The sequence below is a fragment of the Mastigoproctus giganteus genome, chromosome 2, assembly GCF_048544385.1.
Source record: "Mastigoproctus giganteus isolate SK-2022 chromosome 2, ASM4854438v1, whole genome shotgun sequence".
Taxonomy (NCBI): domain Eukaryota; kingdom Metazoa; phylum Arthropoda; class Arachnida; order Uropygi; family Thelyphonidae; genus Mastigoproctus; species Mastigoproctus giganteus.
The window spans coordinates 22,845,865-22,860,421 of NC_143576.1; the positions used below are offsets into that span (position 1 = coordinate 22,845,865).

At 35.0% G+C, this 14,557-nt stretch overlaps 1 protein-coding gene across 1 annotated transcript in view; it reads right to left on the reverse strand.

The window, feature by feature from the left end:
• The window catches only part of LOC150089219 (protein phosphatase methylesterase 1), a 273,882-nt gene that overhangs the window by 5,898 nt on the left and 253,427 nt on the right, over positions 1 to 14,557 (reverse strand). Inside the window, exons 13-15 of the mRNA XM_090390380.1 lie at positions 13,498 to 13,542; positions 11,716 to 11,780; positions 4,127 to 4,194 (exon numbers count right to left, since the gene is read on the reverse strand). Coding sequence (XP_090246506.1) covers positions 4,127 to 4,194; positions 11,716 to 11,780; positions 13,498 to 13,542 — 178 coding nt within the window. The remainder of the gene's footprint in view (positions 1 to 4,126; positions 4,195 to 11,715; positions 11,781 to 13,497; positions 13,543 to 14,557) is intronic.

The window sequence follows — 14,557 nt, forward strand, 5'->3', positions numbered from 1 at the left end:
GTCTATACCATGAAAAGACTGTTCCTGGGACCAGTAGGTTCTTGGATTCCATTCTCTCATGAGATCACTGAGTTCACTTTGTCTAAGTTTTGAATTTCATCACAACAGTTTATAACTTCCCTATATCACAAATGTGTTTGGGATCTAATGGCATATGTTTGAGAACAACTGGTAGAGGTAGAATACGTTACAGCTGAAGTAATGTTGGGGTATGCAATGCTCTGCTTGTTTTTCATGGAATAGCCTGCTAAATTAACAGAACAAAAGAAGCAGTCAATCATAAGATCCCAAGGTTTCCTCCACACTATGAAAATGGCAAATATTATCATTTTATTTTTACCACTACCACATTTCCACAATTAAGCCCTCCACACATGTACATTATTTAACGGGGACCCAACATTCATTTTGATCACCTAATTTAATTACAAAATATGCAGCATACGCATTTTCACAAACAATGCTACATCTCTTGTCTTTGTTTTGCACAACAGTTACCCAAATATACCAAAATCTATATTGATTGTTCACACAACCACCAGTTTCTACTGTTAAAGACACAGATTATGATGAAAATCATATTAGAAGCAGACACCAGTTAGTATGACTGCAACAGAAACACTTTGCAGGTTTATATAACTAACCTGACCTACACGTCTCATCGTGTTAAACAGCTCTGGGCATGTATATAACTGTTTACAAAGGACGTAGTATGCATAGCACATCTAAGAAAACAGCTCTTGCTATTTGTAAAAAAAGCTGTATGTGATAGGTAAAAATTGTTTGAATTTTTAGAATAGTACTAAAAGTACACCTAGATACACCAAGAATTTTGGAAACATCAAAATCTATGCAGACCAGTTATATATAAAATGAAATACAAAAAAAAAAACAAAAAAAAAAAAAAAATGTAAAATTTGCTTTTTTATATGTTCCACTTTCTTTTCCCATATGTTCAATTACATAGTACATAATTGAACATATGGGATCAATATGGGACCATAGTAAATGTTATACTATGGTCCAATATTGCAAAAAATTCACAAGAGAGAAACATTAATAAAATATTTAAAAGGTTTGAAAACTTATGAAAAGATATTTAAAAAAATCCAAGATAAGCAACATGTACACATCTTTGAAATTACATTCTACCAAATTTAAGTATAAAAAAAAAAAAAAAAAATTGCAATGTTTGTATAGCATCAAAATCAGCTCTTCCAATTTTGTCAAAAATGGAAGGGCCGATTTCAAGGTTATAAACCTTGCAGACTTGAAAATACAAAGAAACACAGCAGTACATGCATTCTGCAATACTTGCAAATAATTCTTGTTACTTCTTTTGCTATCCAGCCAGTTGTTGTATTTGAAGTAAATGCAATAACAGCTGTTAACTGTTAGAGGCACAAGAACAGCAATTAAACTTACAATGGTCATGAAAGATGCACTTTCAGAAGGCATGAAATGCATAAATAAAAACCAATAAATAGAATAAAATTAATGAAACTATAAAAAGAAGGATTTCATCCACTGCAGAATTCCATATTCAGGAACCACAAAGGCTTAGTAAGTTCATTTTCGAGTTTACACGTATGTTTACAGAGTTATTTTTCAAAACAAGTAAAAAATTGGATTTTATTATCTGGGTTTTGATTCAATTAAACATTTTTATAATAATTTGTAAGAAAATCAAGAAAAGAGCTCAGTTCTTTTGATGCTAATGCTTGTACAATCTGTTTTCAACTGCATAAGAAACCTTTGATTTTATCTTGAAATCTCTCTCTGAATGCCAAGATAATGAGTAAATTACTTCAGTGAATTAAAATAAAATTTCTGTCCCATTTAAGAAATAAAATTAGCTTTTTAACGTTATTGTCTCTTTTATGAAAGAGACAATAACGTTAAAAAGCTCTTTGGCTTTAATAGATCTGATTACAGGTTCTAAAAGTCTCAGTTTACAGATGATACAAAGGTTGGCAGGGTAGTTAATGACATTAATCAAAGCATATTGCTGCAGCTAGACCTAAAAAAAAAAAAAAAATTAGGCAGTAGGCTCAGAAGTAGCGACTGATTTAACATTGATAAACACAAGATACTGCATATGGGTAGCAGTAATCCCAGAATAATGTACTAACTGTGTCGTACTACACTCAGGGTCAGACACAATTTGGCCTTAGTACCCCTTGTATCATTAAACCCAATACCAATGACAACAACACTCAGAGCAGTTGGTTAATGGTTCCTGATATTCTTTTGATTTGCATTTTTAAATAATTATAAAATTTCCTAATAAATATATGAAAAAGACCTGAAGGTAATTGTGTAGTCAGATATGAAGTTCTCTGAAAAATGCAAACAGGCTGCCAGGATAGATCATGGGGGGGGGGTTGTCAATGATACAGGAATTTGGCTAGTAGGGATAAGGAAGTGTTTATCCAAATATATAAGGCAATGGTTAGGCCACACGTTGGGCACTGCATACAGGTCTAGAGGCCTCATTTTAGGATGCAGATCTGCTGGATCGGGTGCAGAGAAGAACAATGAAATTGGTGAGGGGAACAAAAAAAGGTGGTCATACCAAGAAAGGTTTCAGTTCTGCAAATTGTGGTGTCTGCAGACTAGGCACCTGTGAGGTGATCTGATTGAGGTGTTTAAGGTTTTAAATGGACTCAGCAAGGTCAATGCTGATGACATTGTTCCTCTTGCTCAGACTACACATGAGGGGCATAAATTCAAATTGAAGAATTTTGCATATGATACAAAGGCAAACTTCTGCACATCTATTCTGCAACCATAAAATTTCAAGGTTGCAGGATAGATGTGCAGAAGTTTGCCTTCAGCCAGTGGGGTTGACTGTGGGTACAAACTATCATCTGTTGATGTGGAAGTGTGTTGTTTGAATGAATTCAAGGAAGAAGTACACAACTATTGGAGGGAATAGACAGGTAATGTGGGTATTTATTTATTTTTTTTGGCTGATGCTTTGTAAGTTTGCTTCCTTGCATTATTCAGCACCACTAATAACATGACAGCATCAATTCTGCTATGGGCAAGTGATATTATTCCTTGGTCAGATACTAGTTAAAATGATTTATGATTTGTAATTGAATTGTTTTCTGGTAAAATTATTGTGTTTACAAGAAAAATTAATGCTGAAAGCTTGCGACATAAAAGCTAAGTGATGTGTGGGAAAAATGAAACTCAGTAATGGAGAACTGGAAGACTGATGCAAAGGCAGAAACAATAATAGATCCTTTTTGGATCCGACAAGAGAGAAGGTTTCTAGTCACTTCCAAACCTGCCAAAATAAAAATCTTAAAAAACTAAAATAAATAAAAACTGTAGAACCAGATAAGTACGAAAGATGCCAAATTTTATTTTTGAAATTCTATGGGTCTGCAAACTACCATTTGGAAAAATGCTAGTCTAGATACTGTCTATTCTGAATTTCATCTCTGGCAATTCATAGGGCGCCTCTGTAGCCAGGTGGGAAGGAGCAGCAGTGCGTAGCACACGTTTCTTGATTAGACCGGGGTTCGAGCCCGTCACCACCAAATACGGAGGATGCGGAAAGGTCAGGGAATGACCACCGCATATCCCGGAGCAATATGGCCTTAGCTTCTAATGCTCCTAAAAAAAAAACCAAAGCAAAAAAAAAAAGCTGGCAATTCATGGTTTGCCACTACCATTGATTGACCAGTGATTCCCCCCCCCCCCCAACACACCATTTTTAACAAACTACTCCACTCCATATTTGTTTTTTTTGAAATATTAAACCAAATAATCCACCAAAAAATATCCAGTTTTTGCTGCTTGGCATTTCTACAAATATTTTTATGAGCATGCTCTCATAAATTGGCATCTAATTCCACCCTTTTCTTTTGAACCATATAAATCACCCACTCAGCACTACCATGGTTCAACACAGAACTTACTTTTTATTTATTGTCTCTACTTCTTTTCTCTTGAATAATATAGTGATGCTGACAAGTCAAAATGAAGTGTTGACAGGATATAAATTGTGGAACTATTTTTTAATAGTTCCTGATATTCTTTTGATTTGCATTTTTAAATAATTATAAAATTTCCTAATAAATATATGAATTAGTGGAGTAACTAAAAGGCAAACCTTTGAAAATCTGAGGCTGGCTCTGCAAATTTATGACGTACTATAAATGTGGCAATGGCTTCAGCAACCTGCAATAAATTTAAACTAATTAATGCACATAAATATATTAATAAAAAAAGTATAATTTGTAGAGTTTCTTTTTTAAACAGAAAGCAGAAATTAAAAATTTATTAGTTAAATTTATTTTTGACTGGATTAAGAAATTTCATTAATGTGGGGAAAACACTTCTTATACAATATATGGCCATTTCGTATTGGTATGAATAAGGTCAAGTTATACAAAGAAATGAAGGCATTCTGCATCAGCCAGGGGGTAAACAAAACACCCTGAGTCAATCATAATTTGTTCTTTTCTAAAAAGTAACAATCCAGTACTGCTTGAACCTTTTCAGATCCTACATCCAACTACATGGGGGTTTCTGCTTTGGTATGGTGTAGGTCTTTGTGGGGTCCATTCCCTGATAGGGTCTTCTTCCACTCGTCTTCTATTCTGGATATTGCAACCTCATCTGTTCCCACTTCAGCTGCTCTGGGCTGTACTTCTTGCTCTTCTTCCTCTAGTTCTGGTTCGGTGTTTTCCATATTATTTGTTCTTTTTTATAGTTAGTCACTCACATCCTACTTGATTTTTACCAGGATTGCTGGAACCATCATGTTCTTCATGGAGATGGCCCATGTCTGGTCAGCTATTCACTGTTCGGTGACCTAAATTGTTGAAAATCAATCGTTCCAACTACTTGTATAATTTGGTCCTGTACATTGTCATATCAGTCTCCATCTTGGTTGCTATGCGATATATTCACATGATGAATATATTCATTTTGATGCTCCACTTTATGCACTGGCATTTCTTCCAATCCTGGGTCAACCAACTGGAAATTCTTCCAGTGCAGGGCTGCACTGGAAGTGCTGCAATATACTCAGTCTGGGAAATTAATTTTTAAATATTGTAATATTTACTGAAATCCAGTTTTTGGTATATCTCACCTATCAATCCATCTTGTCAATGGTTTGAAAATAAATTGGATAATCCTTTATATCTTAAGATTTAGTCAGAGGTTAATTAAGCTTTTAGAGCAAATAATTTTTTTTATAATTTCCTATGTTATTATATCCAATTACAAATATTGAAAAAATATAAAATGTCTGCTAATAGATACTAAATATACCAAATAAATCAGTTAACACTTTGATACAATTTTTACCTCATATATGTGCATATTCACTCACCAATTTTGTCTCTCTCTTTCTCTCATAGAGAGAGAGAGAGAGAATTGGTGAGTGAATATGCACATACGTAAGAGGTAAAAATTGTAGCAAAGTGTTAATTTATTTGGTATATTTAGTATCTATTAGCAGACATTTTTTTATATTTTTTCAATATTTGTAATTGAGGAGACTTTTTTATTAGTGGCATCACAGAATGGGCGATCTGTAAAGAAAATCGGCTGCAAGTATTTCACTTTTTGAGATATGTTCACATGATTAAATTCTAAATCTATAAATATGTTAATTTTTATATGGAGTGTAAATGAGAGATTCCATTAATTTTTAAGAATAATGTAAATATAATCTAGCAAAAACAATGTGACAAAAACATAATATTTCTACATAATTTTCACTTTAAATATGAGGTGGTGCATATTATAAAAGATTGAAAGCTATTGCTCTAAAGAGATTTCAATATTACTTTATATAATAAAATAAAAAGTTAGAAACTTTTCAAAAACTTTTGCTCTGCAGAAATGGACAATGGATAAAAAGCTAGGCATAATCTGCCTCAGTTAGCTAAGTGTGAAAGAAAAAGTCATTCAGAAACTGACTAGACAACTCAATCCCTACAAATTAGATTTCTAATGAGCTCCAACTTACAATGCAAATTAATTTTCAGAATGAAAAAATTTAAGGAAGCAGTTTTTATTATTAATACTGAAATTACTAGTTAAATATTATTCAGACTGCTTTTTTGTTCATCATACTATTCTTTTCTTTGCAGTTTCACATGCTTTTTTTAATTAAATGAATTAAATTAAATTCAATTAAACTGAATAGTTTTTTTTCTTCTAAGCCTTGTGTGGGACTTAGTTGCTTTATAATAGTAGTAATAGTGGCGTGTGATGCAAGAAAGCAAGTGCATGAGCTTATGCAGCATCAGTCAAAAAAAAAAAAAAAATTTACAAAACAATCCCCTCTAAATATTTGTCCAGTTCTTCCTTAAATTTATTTCACCTATCAACTTCTACAACGACAGATGGAAGTTTGTTCCAGCAATTAACCACCCGCTGGCTAAAGGCAAATTTCCGCACATCTATTCTACATCTGTTCTTCCTCATTTCAATTTATGCCCCCTTAGGTTCGTAATCTGAAAAAGTTGAAGAATCCCATCAGAATTCAGCATGCTCAACCCATTCAAGGCCTTATACACCTCAATCAGATCACCTCGCAGGTGCCTAGTCTCCAGCTGCTGCAATTTGCAGAACTTAAGCCTCTCCTGGTAAGAAGACCCATTCATTCCCCTCATGAATCTTGTTGCCCTTCTCTGTACACGCTCAAGCAAATCTACATCCTTCCTAAAATGAGGCTTCCAGACCAGCATGCAGTATTCAAGGCGTGGCCTGACCATTGTCTTATACAGAGGGACAATCACTTCCTTTTCCCTGCTAGCAAAATTCCTGTATATCATTGACAATGCCCCATGACCTGACCTGGCAGCTTGTCTGCACTGCTCAGAAAACTTCACATCTGACTGCACAATTACTCCCAGGTCTTTTTCATTTTCAACCACCTTAAGTGTAGTACCACACAGCTGGTATGTTTCTCTGGGGGTTACTTCTACCCATATGCAGTACTTTGCATTTTTCAATGTTAAACTTCAGTTGCCACTTCTCAGCCCATCTGCCCAAATTTTCTAGATCCTGTTGCATAACACACTACCACTACTGTCATTGACAACCCTGCCAACCTTTGTAGCATCTGCAAACTTCGATACTAAGCCTGATATACCTTGCATGTAGTTGCAATAAGCTCCTACATGAAATAAATTGCATGTAGGACTTAGTCTTTTTTGCTAAGCCTTGAATTACACAGGATAGCAGTTAGAAACCAACCCTCAGGGTAGTAGTTTCTAACAACTACTACCCTGAGACATATGGCAAAGGAGTGGTGTGGTCTCCATTGTTACATGGTTTAAAGCCATGTGATTTTAACTCTGGAGTAATTTCAGAGACAGTGTTTCAGAAGAATTTGTGAAATTTTCCTGTGTTGAGGAAACGAGGAAGCATGTTCTTTGCAACTTCATACTCTGCAACATTACTGATAAACACTGGTATATATATGTTGGTGTTAATGTTAGTGTTAATTTCTATTTTTAAACAACATTTTATATTCTTCAGATGAATAAAATGAACAAAAAATCATCTGTATACGTACAACTCAATGTCAGAGCTCACTCGTGTGCACCAGGCAACACAGCTGCAATCTTCAGGGCAGAATGCACTGGTCCCAGAGGAGCTAGTTATTATCAGGGAAACAGGAAATATATTGTGCAAAAAATAATAGGTGGAATAGGACGAGGGTATGTCAGCCAGGTACAAAAGTTAATGATATTGTAGAGCAGATATCATCTTTTAAGGGCACAAAGAGTGATATTGTTGAACACGTTTGTGCTAATGACATTAAGTGTAGGAGATCTGCAGACTTACTTAACAAGTACAGGTCAATGTTGAAAAAAAGTTGCGAGTTAGGGTTAAATTTGAAAGTGTCTGCAATCCTGCCCAGACATGATAGGAGGGAGAATATGATGAGAGCCCTATCAATAAATTTGGTCTTGGAGAGATTATGCAAGACTCATGGGGGAGAATTTTTCTCAGCATGGTCTGTGCTTGTTAACAGGAGAGACTGCTTCTACAAGTCTCTTCTACCTGCTTCTACAGGGATGGGATACACTTAAATAGAAAGGGTACAACAACATTTGCTGACACTATCAAGGCAATGTTAGGTGGGTCGGAAAACTGATAGCTTGGGGGAACACACAGACTAATAGATTAACAGTACACGCAGACAGAAAGTGATTCTTGCATTGCTTCTATTGGAATGAACAGCAGCGTGGAGAGCGAGGTGCTGGGGTTTTCAAGGAGTGCTGGGAGTCATCATGGAACAAGTAAATACATAGGCTGTGTTAGGGTAACTAAGAATAAGAATAGGTTTATTTATACTTGCATATACACCAATACTAGGAGTATAGTAAATAATTTTGATGAATCTGAGGTGCTGGTGAACACATCAAAGGTGGATATTGTTCAGATATCATAGACTGGTGTCACATAGAGATAAGAAATGCAGAATTGGAATTTGGGGAGTACAATGTGTACAGAAAGGATAGACAGAAGAGAAAAGGAGGATGGTTATTGTTATTGTTATTTTTTTTAGGAGCATTAGCAACTAAGGCCATATCGCTCCGGGGTATGCGGTGGTCATTCCCTGACCTTTCTGCATCCTCCGTATTTGGTGGTGACGGGCTCGAACCCCGGTCTTATCAAGAAGCGTGTGCTACGAACTGCTGCTCCTTCCCACCTGGCTATGGAGGCACCAAGGAGGAGGGGTCATGACATTAGTTAAGAAACACAAAATCTATGGAAGTGCATCCAGTTGACATGGGTGGATAGTGCAGTGTTGAGTCAGTTTGGTGTGACATAAGCACTGGAAAGCAAAGTTGAGAGTAGGAGTGTGTTATAGGCCCAATGACTCTGACGAGTACAACAAACAACTCTACAGAGAAATATAGTGGGCCAGTAAATCATGTTGTCTTATAATGGGGAATTTTAACTTCGAAAAAGGAACTTGTCGATTGGTCACTCACACACTAGCAAGGCTTTTGTGGATTTATTGGATGATTTTTTTCTACAGCAACATGTTCAAGAGGCAACCAGAGGGAGTAATGCTCTTGATCTATTGGATGACTGTTTTCTACAGCAACATGTTTGAGAGGCAGACAGAGGAAGTAATATCTTGATCTGATTATCAGCAGTGATTATTCATACATTAAGAAACTGCATATAAAGGAACCACTAGGTGGCAGTGATCACAGTGTAATGATGTGTAATTTACTCAAAGATGTAATTACCATCAGGGGTGGTAAAGGGAAGGGATTTTGTTTTCATAAAGGTGACTACAGTGGACTCAGACAGTGTTTATATTCTATATGGTGGGATCAACTGACCACCAAATTCTAAATGGGAAGCATTCAAGGAATTAACCTTGGAAGCTACTAGGCTTTTCATACCAACTAAAAAATACTATTCAAGGTTTAGGCCTAAATGGATGTCAGATAAAATAATTAGACCCGTGGCTGAGAGGAAAAAATGCATGGGACGCATATAAATTATCAGGAGACACAGATGCCTATGGTGGATATAAGATAGTCTGTATTCAAATGACAAAGGAGGTTAGGCAAGCAAAGGCAGATTACAAGAAATCTTTGGCAAAGGATGCAAAAACAGTAAAGACTTCTTTACTTATGTAAACTCTAGAAGGAAGGGGATGAATCAGAATGGTTCACTTGATATCGAGTTGGTATTCAATTCAATTCAATTCAATTCAACCATTCAATATCATCGATTTGATATTGAATAGTTCAATTGTTGATGATTCTGCTCATGTAGCTGACAAACTGAATGAGTATTTTGCATCTACATTCACACATGAGTTATTTAGGGAGGTGAATGCCAGGAGTTTATCAAACTCTGACAGGGAGCTAAATGATTTTCTAATAACTGAGAGCAAAGTGGAGGAGAAATTGCTGAAGTTAAACATAAGGAAGGCACCTGGGGTGTATGGGATATATCCAGTTATATTAAAGGAGGTGGCACAGGAAGTAAGTAGGCCCTCAGCCATGATTATGAGGGCATCCTTGGACTCAGGGAAGGTCTCCTGAGTCCAGAGATGTGCAAATGTTTCCCCATTTCATAAAGAGGGAATGAAAGTGACAAGAGTAATTACAGACTTGTAATTACTCGTGTAAATAATGGAGAATATAATGGAGTCATTGGTTAAAGCACTGCAGGATCATCTAGACAAGACTGCAGTTATAGTTCAGACATAGCATGGGTTAAGGGTAAGTCTTGTCTGACCAATTTTATTGGATACTATGATATGGTCACAAAGGAACTGAATGCAAAAAATAATTTTGATTTCATATACTTGGATTTTAGTAAAGCTTTTGATATTGTTGCACATGAAAGGCTACTGTACAAGATGGAGCAGTATGGCATTAAGGGCAAGTGGCTACAATGGATAAAATGATGGTTGAGAAGATGAAGAGTAGTAATCAATGGACACTGCTCTTCATGGAATATTTTTGTGGAGTTTTCAGGGGTCTGTGTTGGGTCCATTATTGTTTTCTGTATTTATGAATGATATTAATGAAGGTATATCAAGCTTACTGTCCAAGTTTGCAGACGATACAAAGATTGGTAGGGTTGTTAATGTCAGTAAACACAGTATGCTACTGCAACAGGATCTAAAAAAGTTGAGCAGATGGACTGAAAGATGGCAACTGAAGTTTAACATTGACAAATACAAAGCACTGCACACAAGTAGCAGTAAACCCAGAGTAACATACCAACTGTGCAGTACTACACTCAGGGTAGTGGAGAATGAAATGACCTGGGGGTAAATGTGTTGTCAGATATGAAGTTTTCTGAGCAGTGCAGACAGGCTACAAGAGTAGCTCATGGTGTCTTGTCAGTGATATATAGGTATTTTGCTAACAGGATAAGGAGGTGATTATTCCCTTGTATAAGGCAATGATCAGGCCACACCTTGAGCACTGAACACAGGTCTGGAGGCCTCATTTTAGGATATGATTTTGAGCTACTAGAAAAAGTACAGAGAAGGGAAACGAGATTGGTGAATGGAACAAAGGGTTGCTGTTATGAAAAAGTGCTTAACTTCTGCAAATTGCAGTGTCTGGAGAATAGGCATATTCATGGTGATCATATGGATTCAAATCTGGAATCAATGCTTTGAATCCAGCATTGAATTCTTCAATGCTGGATTCTTCCTCTTGCTCAGATACTCCACCTGAGGGATAATCACAAATAATCAATAGTTTTCTGTGGATACTTTATATATACAGATAAATATGTATTCAAATTGTGGAAAGATGGCTGTAAAATAGATGTACGGAAATTTGTCTTTAACCAGTGGGTGGTTGATTGGTAGAATAAACTTCTATCTGTTGTTGTTGAAAGGTAAATAAATTCATGGCTGAACTAGACAAACTTTTGGAGTAGATGGATGGATGAAACAGGAAGTTTTTTTTTTTTTTTTTGACTGATGCTAAATAAGCTTGCTTTCATGTATAATATGCCTCTACTATTGCTAATGCTAACTCGCTCATTTCTTGTCTTCATTTTTATAAATTTTTTAATGAAGTTAATTATTACTGCATTATTATTGTTATTTTTGATTTTATTATTTTTTTCAATTTTCATTTCAAAGAATATGGGATAATCGGCAATGAGAATAGCCTGTTCACAAATAATCAATAGTTTTCTGTAGATACTTTATATATACAGATAAATATGTACCTTGTCTGGAACATCTTCATGTACAGCATGGCCACACTGTGGTAAAACTTGCATTTGAAATTTACCTAATATTAAAATAAAATTAAACAAAGGTCATTCACCTTCACCAGCATTTATATGTAAATAAAGTAAAATCTCAGTTAACTGAAAACAATTGGTGCAATTGTATTTCAAATAAACAATTCTAAATTAGCTATATTTGTATGTAAAGCAAAGCAGGAGGAAAAAACTAATGAGAGAAAATTAGAGTAAATTGCATTTCTTATCAATACATTATGTACTATACATGCTTATACAGGTTAAAAATAATTTTCAGCGTTTTGCTTGTTGAAAGATGTTAGTCTTTCTTTCTGTTACAAGATTCTGTATTATCAAACATGACTGTATGTGTGTGTGTGTGTGTGTGTGTGTTATGGAGGTTTAATGGCGCATAAGCTCTGGGGGTATAATGCACCTATATCAAACATGTAAATTGATTCTTATTCAATTGTTCTTGAAAATTCAGCCCACTTAATAGAAATTCCTATTTCAAATCGTATTTACGATGATAATCTTCAAATAAAGAAGCTGTCATCTAAGCATTACTGTTATTGGCATATTCAACAGACAGCTGTTTGACTCCTCTAAAACATCTAGGTGATTTACTCTTGCCTATAACTAACGGCTTCATCTTGATTGTTCCCGTCATGTTGCATGTTAAGAGAACTGCAATCCTGTCTTTGATCTTCTTTCCTGCACATGCAGAAGAATTTTCATGCAATGGTCTGAGGTAGCCCTGTATAAAAAATTGTATTAAAAATGTCTTCAGATTATAAGTGCTTAACACAGTCTGCCAAGAGGTTTCAACCAATTGTCAGCTGCAGAACCATCGGAATCCTGTTTTTATCTGTGAAGTTTTTTGTAAACAATATCATGCCTCTCCTTCTACCTTGTCAGCTATCCGTCTGTCACCTTAAATTCTTTGTGTAGTTTTTCAGCAAAATCATTAGCTTTTTGAAGAAGAATGCTATGATTGATTAGTGCATTAAATGTGCTGGCCCGTTTGAACCAAATGAACAGAGCTTCATCTACTGTTTGGCATTTCCTTTCATGCTTCCTTTTCTGGTTTCACTAATATGATTAGTGAAACCAGAAACACTACTTAAGTTTAATTTGTCGTATGTTTCTATAATTCAACTTATCTTCTACACTCAAATTCACTCTCTTTCTGTTGACTGATATTTTTTTTGGGTAGCAAAATTTAAAACACAGTAAAAAAGATAAGCATCAAACAATAACAAAGCACACAGAGCAGATTCTGAAAATTTATTTATGCTTTTTTTTATGTGATTGAAGATTTTCAGTGAAGGGGAAACACGTTTCACCACATTAACATAAAAACACACAGATTCCCAGCTACTGGTATTATCGCAAATGCAATAAGATCGAGTGTACCACCCATTTATAACAGATTGTACAATAAACCAAAAACTGCAAATTATTTTATTGTTGTGACCTCCAGAAATGTGCTTAAGAAAAATATCACAGAGGCATTCAAAATTGCTTCTTATAATTGAAAATATGATTCTAATAAATGATGAAAGTGTGTAATGCATTTTAATGATTTGAATTGGTTATTTGAAATTTGATTCTATAAAGCAGCTGATTCAAATAACCAATGATCACTATAACTGGCATGTACTGTATATGCAAATCATTACTCTTCTCTATAAATACCTCCATAACCTCTACACACTGATGAATTTACTAAGCTTTTATGTACTCATTAAATTTTAATCTTACCTTGCATCTGTCCAATGGTTAATTCCTTATCCAGCCTATCTACACCTAAAAAAATTTAAAAGAACAATTATGTAAATGCAAAAACTGTTTTATGCTAATGCTAGAAATCTTGCGTATGCATTTTAAGTGGACTTTTCTAAAGGTTTTTTTTTTTTTTTAAGCCAAAAGTTGCAGAAAAAAGGGACCCAAGTTTAAAATGTAAAAAATTCCAAATAAACTGTGAGAGTATCAGTAATTATTCCTGAGATACTTGCACAAATGTTAAATGATTTTTAAGGAACATTTTTGAATCAGCATTATGTTTGTTATTTGGTTTTTAGGAGCATTAGCAACTAAGGCCATATTGCTCTGTGAATATGCGGTGGTCATTCCCTGACCTTTCCGCATTCTCTGTATTTGGTGGTGACGGGCTCGAACCCCGGTCTAATCAAGAAGCGTGTGCTACACACTGCTGCTCCTTCCCACCTGGCTTAAGGAGGTGCCGAATCAGCATTAGTGGAGGCAATATGACTATATTTATCTGGAAGCTTATGATACTAGTTAATGAGATACTTATTTGTAATTTCTTTCTTTCTTTTATCTTCCATTCTTTTCACCCATATGTGCTACGTGAAAGCATATTTTTTGTAATGCTTTTTTTTTATTTCAATGTCTGAGCGGGTAGTATTCATAATGCATACATAGATGTAGCATTTATGATTTTCTGTTTCTTACTTCTTCTGTCATATATGATTGGTCTTTATTATCTTAAGCTAATAATCAATCTCAAAAACTATTGGACTCGTATATTTTGCATTTTAAATTATCAGATACAAGAACAGACATTTAGTCACCAAAGAAAGAAGTCATAACTTCATTTCCTTTATTTATTTGTAATCCTCCATATTTGTCGTTATTCTGTAATTTATAATTATTTATTGGCAAGATTATTTTGTTTGTTTATAACATAAACAAAATAATACTGCACAATCACCAGTTATTTATTTTCGCCACCGCCTATGGCTAGAGTCACTCAACATAATAAACAATTCTAAGGCATTAAATCGCCAGAAAGGCATGC